The 16,845-nt window shown below is 43.2% G+C and overlaps 1 protein-coding gene across 2 annotated transcripts in view; it reads right to left on the minus strand.

Annotated features, from left to right (window-relative positions):
* Positions 1-16,845, minus strand: part of ANKMY1 (ankyrin repeat and MYND domain containing 1) — a 384,121-nt gene that overhangs the window by 303,154 nt on the left and 64,122 nt on the right. For both annotated transcript variants that reach the window (XM_069213891.1, XM_069213893.1), the window contains exon 4: positions 1,942-2,088. In XM_069213891.1, coding sequence (XP_069069992.1) covers positions 1,942-2,088 — 147 coding nt within the window. The remainder of the gene's footprint in view (positions 1-1,941; positions 2,089-16,845) is intronic.

Genomic DNA, 16,845 nt, shown 5'->3' on the forward strand with positions numbered 1-16,845 from the left:
GACACAGTAGGAGCATATCTGCTCTTGCAGATATGTCCACACATGTAATATAATGTGCCCTGCCTAAGAGCTTGAAGGTCACGCTGTAGGGGTGACCTACAATTATTACATGCAGTATTTAGGGGACATGGCACAAAGACTGTGTGCCATATCATGATTTCACTTTTGGGAGCACTTTGTCATGCAGCCTGCAATGACTCTAAGAGTGGCCCAAGATGTTCTTCAGTACCCATGCCCTAGGTACCAGCGGTACCATTTACTAGGGGCTTACAGAGGTGCTAAAGGGCCTGGCCACTTGGGGATCAAGTGACAAGGTGTCTTGTTTTGGGAAAAGAAAACTGGCACCTGGCACCTGGTTAGCAGGAACCCAGTGCACTTCAGTCAAAGATGCATCAAGAACCAGGCAAAAAGAGGTGGGGTACTACAACCAGAACACAGCTTCCTACAAGGTGTGAGTGGCTTATACAGGTCCAGTTGGTTTTATTTGGTTCTGCAAGCTCTGTTTTCCACTATGTTGCTCCTCTACCACTCTTGCTTGGACCAAGAGATTAATTATCATCTGATATTTTAGGAAGCCACATCTTCCAATCTGGAACTGTTTCCATGCAGCAGTAATAAATGTGCCCAGGCATCCTGACTGCCCATGAGCAGTAAAGACCTGGCTACTCCCAACCACCTGACTCTGCTGCCCGAACAGGACCATTCCTCTTCACAGGCTTGTCGCAGGAACCAATGTTGAATAATTCAACTACAATGCACATATGTTCTAGTGCGGCTCTAACTGACAGTGGCCACATAACAACACCACCAACTCTACATCAACAAAAACGGAGCACCATCCTGGCACTCATGCAGGACACCCAATACAAAGATGATACTTTAAACATACATTCTACAACCATGCATAAAATGTAGAGTAGCCTCTTACCGTGCCTAGAAAGAGAGAGATGTAGGGTCACACCAGTGGTATGAAGTTCAGTACAAAACAACACAATGACGCCTAGGTATATATGAGGGGTTAAATGCAGGCTTACCATGGGATGTGCCTGCACATACTTACTGGGAACATAGACTTTTCATATTCATTGCATGGTTGGTCAATGAGTGGGTCGGATACAGAGTAGGCCTTGTGATGCATTATATGTTGTTCAAACAAAAATTGTGGGCCCTGTATCACACAGTGCATCCACTCATTATATGCTCGAAATACCTTCCTTTGAGAAAAAAGGTTGTCACGAAAAACCTGCAACACAACTGCGTTTGGTTTTGTTAACAAACATCCCCGGTCTCCCCCCACAGTCAACAGAACAACTAATCACTCTGCAGCAGCGCATCGAGTAGTTTGAAGATGGAGACTCTTAAGATGTTGTAGGAAAACTGATTTCGCTTTATTTTTGCCATGGTCACATGATGAGAATCTACAAATGAGAATCCATGTTTCAGGTTAAAGCAAATCTCTCCATCTCTTAATACGAATGCGGCATAAATAGCGTGGAATCAGTTCTCTACAATATTTTTTTTTAATTTGCAGAGTGCTTATTCATCACTTCTAAATGTCACTGTATAATTAAAATGTTGATAACGCAAAAGATGAGTGATATGTCGTGTGTAGTTATTTCACAACTGCTTTGTTTCTTTAAAACTGCTCCTAAAAAGGTTACGTGGTTTGGCTGCTTTTTTTCTTAATGTCACCTCTCTCTGCCTAGGTCCTGTAGCAAAAATTGCTGTCCCGGGTTACTCTGGGCTTTAACAGCTATAAGTTTGCAAATGCTTCCTACATTATTCAGAAGATGTTAATTTTAAGACATCCAACTCCTAAGACTAAAATCACAAGGATAAAACTGCAGGAGTGGAATGCAAGCAGGTTGGAAATGTAAGGCTGTGAACAGAAAAAGGGACGAAAACAAAAAAATATCATATTTGTTGTGTTACTTTCATTACCTGATATTTTTGGTTGTCTAGAAATTCCATGGTTCCGTAACCCTCTTTTCGGCCCAGATAAAATGAACCTGTAAATGTAGAAATATCTGGCCAAATGTAAATTCCTTTGCCATGAGGGTGGTCCTTGTAAAATTCTCCCAGGTACCTCTGTAACACAATGAGAAAGACATAGTTCTGTCAGGATGTAATACACCCGGAAAAGTATACAAGAAGCTGAAGTTTGAGCAATTGTGTCTTCTTCGCCATTTTATTTTTAAAGAAACCTTCTGTGGTCGAATTGATATGTAAAAAAGAATAAGGAAATCTCACAGTTATCACAATACCTTTACATGCCATATGTACGTTGAAATAAGCATAGTTAGAAATATACACTGACAACATAAGCACACTACATCATTTTTTCAACATGCTAGACAGGTTTGCTGGCACTAAAAAGCCAAGCAAATATATGAAGGGAGTAATATTTTGTGATACAAGTAAACTCAAAAGTTCTGAAAGATCTATAGGCTCATTGTACGGGACACCTTAAATTGCTGTAATTAATATCCGTGTGCTGTTTTGCGACTTCGAAGCCTACTAACCCATCAAACACAATTTACAAAGGTGAATGCTTCAGATTCAGCCTTTTTAAGAATATCATCAAAGTGTAAGTATAATTCTGTTCCCATTACTGACGGTAAAGATGCAAAAGAACCACAACACCACGTGATATGGTAGGTGAGCTGTAACCACAAAGATATAACAATTCCAAGGCAGTCTCCCATAAGTTGAAGGACAGTACATAACATGAAGGTGCAGGGGAATACTCCTAACTGCTAGGAGTAGGTAATACAAACTAGAACTGCTGGCAGATGCCAAGAATGCAGGACAGTTAATCTTCCTGAATCTTGGAAGGAGTAAGACATTTGAGCAAACTAAGATCTTTGAGAACATTTACATAGTGTTTATATCCTACTAGGGAGTAATATTACTACCTCTCCAGCTGCATGGATCTGCAAGCTATAAAGATGGCCAATATGTCCAGTTATGGAGGTCTTTATATAATATTTTTGCAAAAAAGAATTAACATATTACTTAAACTTTGGGACTGAGGGATTTTTCAATTGGTCCAATCAGGGAAAAAAGAACAGTTAAATATTCATGGACACATTTCTGGGACGATTTAGATCCTATGAAGATGGGTGTATGCAAAGCTTATTTTGTTTCAGAAACAGACTAGTGGTATTCTATTCTATCCTATCCTATTTTAGAATCTCCTTAAACTATATGTAAAAGATACTCACACAGGAGGCTTGTGAAAATGGCCCTGTAGTTTTAAAATATCAAGATATCCAGAGTTTTCAACTCAACGTGTAAGTGTCACAAGTGTAGGGCCAAGTGATAGCAAATAACTTCTATCCATTTGTTAAACTGTGTGGTCCTCATAAAGGCTTCCTTATTCTACAGTGGATATAACATCAAACCCGTTGTTTGTTTTGGGTCCCCTCCCTAATCTGTAGCTACCTGTTGAGCTGCGCAAGTCTCTTTGTGCCATCTTTAAAGAGTCAATACCTATGCTCTCAATTTAGGCCTACCATTTTCTCTTTGCTGAGTTTAGCTGGTGGTTGCTTTGCAACTTCAAATCTGTTTCTCAAGCAATGCAGCTGGAATGAACTAAAAGCTTGACCAGTTCTGGTTGGCCTGACCCCTACCTGACTATCCAGAAAAGGCCAGAAAAAAGTATAAAAAGGAAAAAACACATTTTTCGGACCTTACATTTTGGTGATGGCAGCCTCAGCAGAGTGAGCCACATAGGTGCTAACAGTCGCCTGCAGCTGACAAGAATCAACAAAGAAATGACTGAATTGCCAAACATCGTTAAAGAACTATAGAAACTTCCAGTACAACCTCTGTAGAGTCTGCATTGTCTCTGGGGTACCTGTTTCAGTGTCATTCAGCATCACATGGATACAGAGGATTTTTATTTTCAACTCAGGTGTCAAGCCTCCATCCTATTAGATAGTAGAATCCATTGTCTAATTCTAGAACCATTTAAACCAACTTTTTGGTCCTTGTGGTTTCAGAGAGATTGTTCTATTAAGGTACGTTTGGACCGAAAAGCTACGCTGACGCTCCCAGTAAATAATGGATCCAATAAAGACCACCTGTCCCATTAGCATCTTTGTCAGCAAAACATCTTGGTTGGTACCACGGATCAATCTATCAATCAGTTTTTGTATAGCGCAACTACTCACCCGTGAGGGCCTCAAAGGGCTGGGGGGGGCGGAGGCAGACAGAGCCTCATTCGAAGAGCCATGTCTTGAGGTTCTTCCTGAAGATGGTGCGCGATGGACGTTGTCTGAGGTGCATGGGAGGTTGTTCCAGCTCTTTGGATCTGTATTTGTTGATACTAGACCACCCAAATCTGTGCCCCCGCCATCTGGAACTTGTAAAAGCTCTGTGAGAATAACGAGTCCTTAAGTGGTACCAGAACTGAAACTACGCTCTGTACAATTTCAGCTACTGAACCACTAATTGGTTAAACCGGACTACAGACTTTTTGTTAACTGCTTGTTGAAACTATGCTGAGAACTGAGTTACATGGTCTCCAGCACAATAAGATGTCCAGTCTTGTGCTTGAAACAACAGACACTGGGGCAGTGAGATAGGCATGTAATCTTCAAAATAGGTACATTTTGCCTGATTTACAGTTTGCATAGTTGAAAAGTGCTAAATTTTCAGTATGAGTAATCCCCAGAAGAATCCAGACAGAATGTCCTCCACCAAAGTATTCCATGTTGCTACGGTAATTCTGCCAGTGAAGGGTATATCACAAATAGGAGGATTTTCCTTTACAGCCAAATGAAAATTAGGCTTGTGGTATTTTCGTTAATTGCAAATTTGCCCAACTGACTGAAAGAAACTAAAAAAAAAAAAAGTAGTAAGAAACCACTATTCCTGAAAGTTATGAAAGCACCCAATCATTTCCCCATAGATTAGCATTCATCATTTGGGATAGCACAAGTGCTATATGTACTTTTGTGGGCACATCTAGGCGCTAGCCCCGTCTGGTTTTGTGTATAATTGTTTTAACTGCCCTAATTCATCTATTTGTATTCTCTGTAGAATTTTTATCCGTGAGTGTACAGTCAGCTATTCATCTGTATATAAGACCTCTGAAGTGGGGGCCTCAGTTCTCCAGCAGATGCTGGCTACCGAAAAGAGCTGTCTGTTTTCTGGTTATCATTCAAGGCATTGTGACTACTCCTGAAGAGCAATACACTAGATACAGCCTCTGTGTCCACTCTGGGTCCAAAAATGTCTATTAACAATATCACTTTTAACCTACAATTACAGAATTTTATTTCTGCTTTAATCTATTTATAACTGATTCCTTATGCATTTCCAGGTTTAACTTAATTACCTTTTTGCTTTTTAAAGTAACATTACATTATATTTCAAACCCAGACATTAGTGTGTTTGCTGTTATTTATTGTTATGGACAGCTTCTATGCAATTTGGGAATCAATACCGCTTTCTCAACAATGTAAATAATCGAAATAAAATCTAGAAGTTAAAAAAGCAAACAAGTCTTTTCACATCTGGATGACTTCATTGTTAGGCGTCAATTCAATATTACCTTATTTTTCCCCACTGTAATCACTGTCAGACCATGTGATCCCATAACACGTTGCTCCAAAAGTGACTGTAATTCTTGTGGACTCTTGTCCCCAACTCAGCTAATCTCTTATTTCTGTGCTCACAAAGCAGTTAACACTCAATAAATGATTACTATACGTGAGAAGGTTGTTATTCAAGAATACGTTTTTAATTCTATGTCTGGACCGGAGGCTCCGATTATGCTTTCTCTTTCTTTTACTGTTCCAAAGAGCAGCCAATCAGATAACAGTAAACAAAAACTTTCAATACCCATGAAACACAGAGTATAATCGCATGGTCCAATCATATCTCAGGACCTACACCCATAAAAGCCATGACCTCGACAGTCACTTCCTCTTTCTTTGCTGCTCCGCCGATAAGTACATCTCATATTTCCTTACTTTTTATTGGGTTTCTAACATTGTGCAAGAGTTTTATTGATTTAATTTGTTTAGCACTTTTAGCGCGCATGTGTTTCTATTTTACTCGTGCCGTATGGCCGAGTTTGTTTTATGTGGAGCGGTAGCGGACTATGTGCTGACCGCGTAGTCCTTTCTCTATTTCAGTGATCGTGTTCTGTCGCGCGTGCGAAATGGCTTTTTTCCCTTTCACTTTCAGGGAAGAGCCGACTCGCATCTGCGACACAACAGTGCTTGCTGCCTCTTTGTTGTGGCCCCATACTGTGCTCCCCAGGCACCCTAAGGCAGTGCTTAGGGTTGTAAAAATCGAATAGGCTCAGCCTAGAATGCCTTTTTTTATCCAGGCTGCTCCCTCCACACTTTATTCAGAAACATGTTTGACGTGGCAGGGGTTTTTGCACTCCCCCTTTGAACTCCTGATTTTATATTTATTTATAGAGAAAAATACTCTTGTTTCAGGAGAATGGCTCAATGGCAGGGTGAAGAATCAGGATATTATCCTGAAGATAATTTTGACCACCTGGAAATGAATCTGGTTGAAGCCCTTGACACTAGGGTACAGCAATCTGTTAATGACGCTCGTGTGAAGGCGTTAGGTCCTTTTTCGGGTCAGTTGCTTGATTACGCTCGTAATCAAGTTTGGATGCTGGGACTCCCAGCCCCTTCTGATCATCCTAAACCCAAGGACAAGGGGAAACAGAGTGATTCCACAATCCCTTCTGATCAGGCTGATGCATTTGAGAAATTACACCGCAAATGAACCGGCAAACATAACTATAGCAGTAAAACGGATGCTGATACCCCTTCGTCTTCCAATAATGACGCCTCTTCTGAATCAGATGACCCAGATGTGCCAGGGCCCAGCAAAAAATCCAAAAGACATTCGTCTCCTCCCAAAGTTCTGGATTTTGACCCCACTGACATTGGTCACCCTAGGGCGTCTAACTGGGTTTCTCCTCCTGAGATGGCCAATTACGTGCGATCCCATTTGCGTAAACATTTTGACAAAGAGGTTCGCGCTCCTCTCCGGGCCGAATGCCCCAGATCTGATTTAGATGGTAAAGTGGCTGACACGCCTGAAGAGGATCCCACAATGGTGATGTTTATGAATAAACATTTGAAGGACCCAAAAAAGGGTTTAGACAGAACTTGGCATAATTGCCAAGATAAACTCTTGGACATGTCTGGCCCACTCACAAAAATCCTTGAGTTAGCCTTCCACTCTACGGCATCTGGTATGGTGGTAGACATAGATATCCTTAATGGATGGGCACAGAGGGCTATTTGACAGCTGTGCAATACTAACTGTGTTGTTTCTACCGAGCGCAGACAGACTATTTTGATGCGCATTGACCCTAAACTCAATGATCTGTCTCCTTCTGAAGCAGGTCCTGCTGCAGATGGGATGTTATTTGGAGCACCTTTCGTAAAGGAACTATCAAGATTTAAACGCGGCCTTTTTCTCAGTGCTGGTCATTACGGAGGGCCTATGCCCGGCCAAGGAGCCTTCTCAAGCCCTTAAGTTTACTATCCCAGAGGTAGAGGAGGCAGGTATGGAGAACCTGCAGAGACCACCTTCTACCCCACCAGTTCTCGTGGTGGACGTGCCAGACTCCGCAGGGGTCCCAGACGGGGACAACAAGGTGCAATTCAGGACACAGGATATTCTGGTAAGTGTTATTCCATCTTCTCAAGTGACTTTGGGGGGCAGGGTCAGTTCATTCCTTCACAATTGGAAGGTGATTTCTGGGGACCCTTTGGTTCTTCAAATGGTGTCTGGATTCAGACTGGAGTTTTTCAGTACCCCGAAGCAATTTCAGTCTCCTGCCCCAATGTATTTTTCCCTAGCAGATCTGTCCTTAATAGATCAAGAAGTGCAATCCCTGCAGGACAAGGGAGCTGTGGAGTTTTCAGCCCCTCATCCAGGGGGTTTCATCAGCCCTATTTTTCTTGTGGACAAGAAGAGGGGAGGTCACCGCCTTGTTTTGAATCTCAAAGAGTTCAATGGCTGGATTTTATACAGGCACTTCAAAATGGAAGGGATTCACATGTTGAGGGACATTCTATGGAAGGAGATTGGATGGTTCGTCTGGGTCTGAAGGACGCTTACATTTCAATTCCGATTTTCGCGCCTCACAGACGGTTCCTCCAGTTTCTGTGGAGGGGTCATTGTCTAGAGTTCAAAACTCTTCCATTCAGCCTGTCGTCTGCTCCTTGGTGCTTCACAAAGCTGTTGAGTCCAGTAGTAAAGTCGCTTTGTGCCAAAGGGGTTCGATTGATAATTTATCTGGATGACATTTTGCTGATGGCTCAGGACCCTCAGACTCTCTGGAGTCATTTGTCGTAGACTATTCAGCTGTTGCAGGATCTGGGATTTATCATCAATATGCAAAAGTCATTGTTGAATCCTTCCCAGTTGATAGATTTTCTGGGTTTTTAAACAGATTCAGTGCGAGCCCAACTCATTCTGCCCTCTCCCAAGATTCGCAATATCAAACGGGAGTTGAGGTCAGCTTTGGCCAACCAGACAGTGTCATTGAAGGCCATTGCCAGGATAGTGGGGCTTCTGTCCTCTTGCATTCAAGTCATTTTTCCGTCTCCCCTTCATTACCGGGCTCTCCAGAGGTTAAAAATTCAACATCTGCGCAAGGGCTTTTCCTACTCGGAACAGATCCCCTTAACCGAGGAGGTACGGTCGGAGATCCTTTGGTGGTTGAACCATATGGAAGCTTGGAATGGCAGAGCCATATTCAGTTCTCTCCCGGACGTAGTAATAGAATCGGATGCGAGCCAGTGGGGCTGAGGAGCATGTTGTGGACCAATTATGACGGGGGTCGCTGGTCTCTGGCGGAGATGAGTCTTCACATCAATTGCCTAGAGCTACTAGCGGGTTCTTTTGCCATAAAGAGTCTCTCTCCCCTCAAGGGGGATTGTTGTATCTTATTGAGGATTGACAACATATCAGCAGTGAGATATGTCAACAAGCTGGGGGGAACTCAGTCCAAAATGTTGGTGGAGATAGCAAAGGAATTTTGGCATTACTGCCTTCTTCACCGCCTGAGTGTCACAGCAGTGTATCTTCGAGGGGCTCAAAACACCAGTGCGGATTGGAACTCCAGATATTTGAGTGACGCCAGCGATTAGAGATTGAATCAGGATCTCTTTCACCAGATTATTCTGGATCAGGGTCCTTACGACATAGATCTTTTTGACTCACGTCTCAATTGCCAGATTCAGATTTTCTTCAGCTGGCATCCAGATCCGATGGCACTGGCGACAGATGCCTTCCTTCAGGATTGGAGACCATTTCGGGGGTATGCTTTTCCACCATTTGTGATGATTTCCAGGGTGTTAGCACAGGTGAGAAGACAAGTCGAGATTGTGCATCTAACCCCTCTTTGGAGGGCACAACCCTGGTTCCCTGTAGCTCTGCAGTTATCTTGCTCTCCTCCTCTTCTCATTCCGCCTCGTCGGAATCTGCTGATGAGTCCGCAGGGCCTTCAACATCCCTTGGTTCTGTCGAATCAGCTTTGGTTGATGGTTTGGACAGTTTCAGGGCGAGATGGAGTTCCCCAGGCATTTCGCAACAAGCTGCAGATTTCATTACAGAAGCCTGGTCCTCAGGCACGCATAAGCAGTATGCTTCAGCCTGGCACAGATGGGCCAGTTGGTGTGATAGACGGAGTATTGATCCCATGGGGTTGGATGTTGACATGATTGTGAATTTTCTAGCAGAACTTTCGAGTTCGAGTCTTGCCTATCGTACAGTGAATAATTTTAGGTCAGCTATTTCCGCAGGTCATTCTCAGGTAGAAGGTAAACCAGTAGGGGAGCATCCTCTTATTTGTAAGGTGATGAAAGGGGTTCGTATGGCGTCTCCTCCTCAATCTAGATATACTTCCCTTTGGGATGTAGATGTAATTTTAAAACTTTTGGATAAATGGCCTTCTAACCGTTATCTGTCTAGGAAACAAATTTCGGTAAAATGAACTATGTTGCTTTGCCTTATTTCTTGTAAACGTGTTTCAGACACTAGAGCTTTAGACTTAGAGGGCAGAACCTATTCACCGGATGGAGTTACATTTAATATCACAGAAGAACAAAGACCAATTGCAGGTTGGTAACATACCCCAGATTTCCTGATAATCAACACTTGTGTGTAGTTAAATGTTTGAAAGATTATGAAATTGCTACAGTTGACATTAGACAAGAGGTTAAAGGTCAGTTGTTAATATCTTTACGAAAACCTTTTAAACCGGTTTCCGCTGCCACTTTGGCTAGATGGATGAGGTGGTTGATGAACGAAGTTGGGATAGATACCTCTAAATATGGAGCTCATTTGGCTAGAGGGGCAATGGCTTCCAAGACCTTTGCACTAGGTTCTCGTTTGGAGAACATTATGAGAGCAGCACATTGGTCTTCAGAATCTACATTTAGAAAATTCTATCACAAACCAGTAGTTGACGTGGCGACTGTGGTGGTTGATCAGCTTTAAACAAGCATAATCGGAGCCTCCGGTCCGGACATAGAAAAAAAAATATTCTAGCTTACGCGTCAAGAATTTTCAATTCTATTAAGGACACGGAGGCGAGTATTATCTCACCCTTATTCTAGTATGCAACAATGGGGTTTTATTTAATATAAATGATATAATTCAATGGATATTGTGATATGTATGTTTTTTCCCGCCCTGGAGTATAATGGCAATATAATGTTTTTGGTGGATGTTTTCTCCAACAAAGACATTACTTGCAATTCTTTATTTTCTTTAGGAGCGGATCAGAAGACTCCGTGATTTTTGGATTGTTCATCTCATGTGCTGATGGAAGATTAGTTCTCGAACTTCATGTTTCTGGAGGACCCGGATGAAGTTGTAGTTTTTTCTGGTCGCTGGTGGACCTGAGACCGTGTTGTTGGATTCCAGATGGGTTTTTTCCCTGGACTGTTACTCTGTAAGGAGTTTCGTTTCCTTCTGTGTTTGGTTCTTATCTGACAGTTTCAAGGAAAGAGGAAGTGACTGTCGAGGTCATGGCTTTTATGGGTGTAGCTCCTGAGATATGATTGGACCATGTGATTATACTCTGTGTTTCATGGGTATTGAAGTTTTTTGTTTACTGTTATCTGATTGGCTGCTGTTTGGAACAGTAAAAGAAAGAAAAAGCATAATCCTTGCCTCCGTGTCCTTAATAGAACTGAAAATTCTTGACGCATAAGCTAGAATTTCTTTTATTCTTCGATGGTCCCTCGTTCCAAAACGTCTGTATCTGTCAATGCCTAACAGCCAGCCTTTTGTCTTTCTCTTGTTTTAACAGGATTGATTGACCATAGTGCAGATATTTTTAGATCAAAGTCAAACCTCAAAATATTTCAATTCTTGCTTCCTTTTCAATCCTATCACTCCCTCAAGATTATTTTTAAATTCAGTGTAGGCCTCTCACAGTCGGAAGAGGCTAATTGCCTTTATTGCAATTCCATGTAGGTCCTTCTTCCGTTATTATGAATTAAGTTTGAAACAGTGGTAGTGCACTGGATTCATGTTTACAGGGAACACATGTATACAGTCTAGCTGCACACAGATTTAGTGGTCTGTCGCAGACAGCACTCAATTCAATACTTTAACATATACTTGGTGTATGCCTTTCCCTGGTTCTGATTCAATGGCTTCCTTGTCTGTCTTTGTTCCCGGCGTCTAAGTTGATGGCGTGCCTTCCTATTCTTGTGTTGTTTCACGTATATAGTTATTTTTGGCTTTCCATAGTTTTTGATGGGATGAGTTGTGTCCTTCCACTGCTGACAATAAGGAGCTTTCTTTACTTAGGTACACTAGTGGTAACGCAGAAGTGACATAATAATGTAATTGACAATACATATATTGTGTGTCTTAATGTTACTAATGTAAGGTGAGCACCTAAATCGTATTATAGAAGGTGTATTCACTGTAGAGATTTAGAAGTATATATACACGTGTCCTAATGTTTGCTTTAACATGCTGAATCGAAGTACTTGAGCACATTTCTAATTATGTATGTTTTGGCTAAGGTATTATGATGTAACCACATATAATCCGGTTTCATATATAGGTCATGTTTTCATTTATAATTGTAAGATGCATTTAGATCAGGTACTCAAATTGTGCATTAATGCCATATTAAGTTATCATAAAAGAAGGCCTGAAATGTTTGATTTTTAGTGTTAACCTTCAAAGTAGAGTTTTGCTTCCACTGCAATATTCTTTCCTTGCAGGTCCGTTTGTGTAAGTTACCAGTTAATCAAAGGCATGTTGTGTGTGAAAGATAGTGGGGTGTGGGAGGATGCTTTGGAAAGGACAAAAGGAGTGCTAACGAACTAAGAAGAAAGAACTCCTGTTTGTGTACCCACCACCAAGAGATACTCAAGTTCATCCTCATTTCCAAGTCGCGGGATGTGAGACTCGATGGGAGTTGCCAGATTCAACCTTGCAAGGATGATGGAAAACTACTGGTCTTGGTGATGTAGATTTCTTGAAAGTTCATTGGTTTAATTGGTATACACCTATTTAGACAAGGGCAGATTCCCTTTGACTGTAGACAAGAGCTGATCGCTTTGAAACTGGAGGGGTACACCCCTCTCTACTCTTGTTCCTTTGTGTGGCTTCATGCTATACATCCCAGCTCTTACAGAACTTCTACTGAGGTTTCTGGTACGCTGACACTGTCCGATATTCTTATAAATTCCTATATTTCCTGAGAATCAACTAGGATTTCCTTTAGTTTACTTAGGTTAACTTAGTCTCCCTAATGATTAGGCATGAGGGTTGCAACTTGTATATAGATTGTCAGTTCTTATTTCTCATCTTTTGTATTGCTTCAAATGAAATTCTTGCATGCCTTATGCTCATAAGATTCACTTTGTTGATTCTGTACTTATACAGCATGTTCTTGAGATTCATTTGTATCTGTTTGGCTCTAAATTTGTGATAAATCTTTGAACTTTATACTCCACATCCAGGATTTAATGTGTGTCCAAGTAGATTACACTGATAATTGATTGGGACTGTTGTCTAAAGCTCCCATTTACCTCTCGGGACTCCTCAAAAGGTCAGTCAAAGGAAGAGAGGCAAGAATGTGGGCCAGAGCACCAACACTTGTAAAGCCTTTTCAAGTTTTTGCACTCAATGTGAGTGCAAGATCTTTCCTCTTTTCCCTACTCCCTTTCACTATTCTTTTGGACTACTTTCCACAAGTCGCTCCCTCTTCCACAGAGTGCCCCCTGCTCTTTTTTCCTCCCACAAACCTCTGCTGTTAGTGCGGTCACAGTTTGTCCCCTGCTCTTCTTTCCACCCACAAACCCCTGCTCTTAACGGGCCACAACTATTCTCCCACTCCTTTTTCCTTAACCCATGTACAATTTCCTGACTGGAGGCTGGACACAATAAACATGATGCTGTCTGCCACTACTGCCATTGCCACTCACCACCTGTTGTTGCCCATTTTAGGTTTGAATAATTTTTTATTAGAATTCTAACAAGTTTTGCAGAATAGGCAAACATAACCTCCACCCTCCATAACCACCCCTCTCTCTCGCTCCTGGTACACCACTGTGCCTTCCAGGAGCCCTGCCCCCCCCCTTACCCACTCTCACTCTACTAACCGCACATAACATTGTCAATAACTGTGGCACCGCCTGCCCATTTTGCACCTCGCATCAGCGTACTCAGATAGTCACACACTACCTTGAGTGGAGCTATAATATTAATCAATTTTCAAATGTTCTAGTACACGTAGGGCCCTTAATCTTTTCGGGCATGTCAGTACTTGAAGTCTGTTTGAAAGTACTGAAATAGAGGCCCCTATTGTTTAGCAAAATCTTTCATTTCCCCTCTCGTCCCTTTAGCCAGCTTTTCCATCCCTAGCAGCCACTATAGGCGTTCAATCCATTTTGCCTCTGCAAGACCCTTCCTCTTTTCCCTACTCCCTTTCACTATTCTTTTGGACTGCTTTCCACAAGTCGCTCCCTCTCCCACAGAGTGCCCCCTGCTCTTTTTTCCTCCCACAAAAACCTGGTGTTAGTGTGTTCACAGTTTGTCCCCTGCTCTTCTTTCCACCCACAAACCCCTGCTCTTAATGGGCCACAACTACTCTCCCACTCCTTTTTCCTTAACCCATGTACAATCTCCTGACTGGAGGCTGGACACAATAAACATGATGCTGTCTGCCACTACTGCCATTGCCACTCACCACCTGTTGTTGCCCATTTTAGGTTTGAATAATTTTTTATTAGAATTCTAACAAGTTTTGCAGAATAGGCAAACATAACCTCCACCCTCCATAACCACCCCTCTCTCTCCCTCCTGGTACACCACTGTGCCTTCCAGGAGCCCTGCCCCCCCCCCTTACCCACTCTCACTCTACTAACCGCACATAACATTGTCAATAACTGTGGCACCGCCTGCCCACTTTGCACCTCGCATCAGCGTACTCAGATAGTCACACACTACCTTGAGTGGAGCTATAATATTAATCAATTTTCAAATGTTCTAGTACACGTAGGGCCCTTAATCTTTTCGGGCATGTCAGTACTTGAAGTCTGTTTGAAAGTACTGAAATAGAGGCCCCTATTGTTTAGCAAAATCATTCATTTCCCCTCTCGTCCCTTTAGCCAGCTTTTCCATCCCTAGCAGCCACTATAGGCGTTCAATCCATTTTGCCTCTGCAAGACCCTTCCTCTTTTCCCTACTCCCTTTCACTATTCTTTTGGACTGCTTTCCACAAGTCGCTCCCTCTCCCACAGAGTGCCCCCTGCTCTTTTTTCCTCCCACAAAAACCTGGTGTTAGTGTGTTCACAGTTTGTCCCCCGCTCTTCTTTCCACCCTACAAACCCCTGCTCTTAATGGGCCACAACTGCTCTCCAACTCCTTTTTCCTTAACCCATGCAAAATCTAAGCAAAATCTTTCATTTCCCCTCTCGTCCCTTTAGCCAGCTTTTCCATCCCCAGCAGCCACCATAAGCGTTCAATCCATTTTGCCTCTGCAAGACCCTTCCTCTTTTCCCTACTCCCTGAGGATGTCACATTCTGTCCCTACAATGCCAGCAGTGTTTGTTTAGCAGTCAATAGTAGTAGAGGTATCAGTCATCCTTTCCTACGCTCAGTGGGTGCCGTCATCGTCTGGGCGACCAAGAAGTATATCCTCTGGGTAGTGGATTAAATCCAAACCTGCAATCTGATGTACTGCCAAGAGGATCTTGTCTCAGAGCCCTTGGATTATCGGGCATGACCACAGGATGAGTCAGCGACCCCTCTTCCCCACAGTTTGACCAGCATTCCGTGTTATGATCTTAATTTATCTGAGCTAGAAGCTGAGATGTGCAGTGCCATCTACGTAATAGTATAAACGTTGTTTCCCTTCCAGCCTTATGTGTAGCCCGAGTAAATGCCCTTTGAAGGATCTCTTGCCATTGACCTGTGTCAACGGTTATCTGTACTTCTCTGTCCCATGCTCTCTGAAAAGTGAGTATATCTGTGTTCTGTCGTGTGAAAAGAATGCTGTATATTTTTTCAAATGCATGTGCATCTCTGGTGGCAGTTATAAGACATTTTTCAAAGGAAGTTGAGGTTTGGTCGCTCGGTTGGAGGACCCTGTGGTGGAGTTGCCTGCATTGGTATCTCTTTTCACTCCTGGGAGTCCATATTCACCCAAGAGCTGATCAAAGGATATAACCGGTCCCCCTTCAAACATGTCACAAAGTGTTTTACACCCACTTGCCTGCCAGATCTCCCAAGGTTCTCTTTTCTTCCCTCTTGAAAAATCTGAGTTGCCCCTTGTAAGGAAATGCCTCCTTGGCATGGTTACCCCCTGACTTTTTGCCTTTGCTGATGCTAAGTTTTGAGTTGAAAGTGTGCTGAGGCCTGCTAACCAGGCCCCAGCACCAGTGCTCTTTCCCTAACCTGTACTTTTGTTTCCACAATTGGCACACCCTGGCATCCAGGTAAGTTCCTTGTAACTGGTACCCCGGTACCAAGGGCCCTGATGCCAGGGAAGGTCTCTAAGGGATGCAGCATGTCTTATGCCACCCTGGGGACCCCTCACTCAGCACAGACACACTGCTTGCCAGCTTGTGTGTGCTGGTGAGGACAAAACGAGTAAGTCGACATGGCACTCCCCTCAGGGTGCCATGCCAACCTCACACTGCCTATGCAGTATAGATAAGGCACCCCTCTAGCAGGCCTTACAGCTCTAAGGCAGGGTGCACTATACCATAGGTGAGGGCACCAGTGCATGAGCACTGTGCCCCTACAGTGCCTAAGCAAAACCTTAGACATTGTAAGTGCAGGATAGCCATAAGAGTATATGGTCCGGGAGTCTGTCATGCACGAACTCCACAGCACCATAATGGCTACACTGAGAACTGGGAAGTTTGGTATCAAACTACTCAGCACAATAGATGCACACTGATGCCAGTGTACATTTTATTGTAACATACACCCCAGAGGGCACCTTAGAGGTGCCCCCTGAAACCTTAACCAACTACCCGTATAGGCTGACTGGTTTTAGCAGCCTGCCACACTCGAGACATGCTGCTGGCCACATGGGGAGAGTGCCTTTGTCACTCTGTGGCTAGTAACAAAGCCTGTACTGGGTGGAGATGCTTATCACCTCCCCCTTGCAGGAACTGTAACACCTGGCGGTGAGCCTCAAAGGCTCACCCCCTTTGTTACAGCACCCCAGGGCATTCCAGCTAGTGGAGTTGCCCGCCCCCTCCGGCCACGGCCCCACTTTTGGCGGCAAGGCCGGAGGAGATAATGAGAAAAACAAGGAGGAGTCACTGGCCAGTCAGGACAGCCCCTAAGGTGTCCTGAGCTGAGGTG

This window comes from Pleurodeles waltl, chromosome 11 (assembly GCF_031143425.1).
Source record: "Pleurodeles waltl isolate 20211129_DDA chromosome 11, aPleWal1.hap1.20221129, whole genome shotgun sequence".
Classification (NCBI taxonomy): domain Eukaryota; kingdom Metazoa; phylum Chordata; class Amphibia; order Caudata; family Salamandridae; genus Pleurodeles; species Pleurodeles waltl.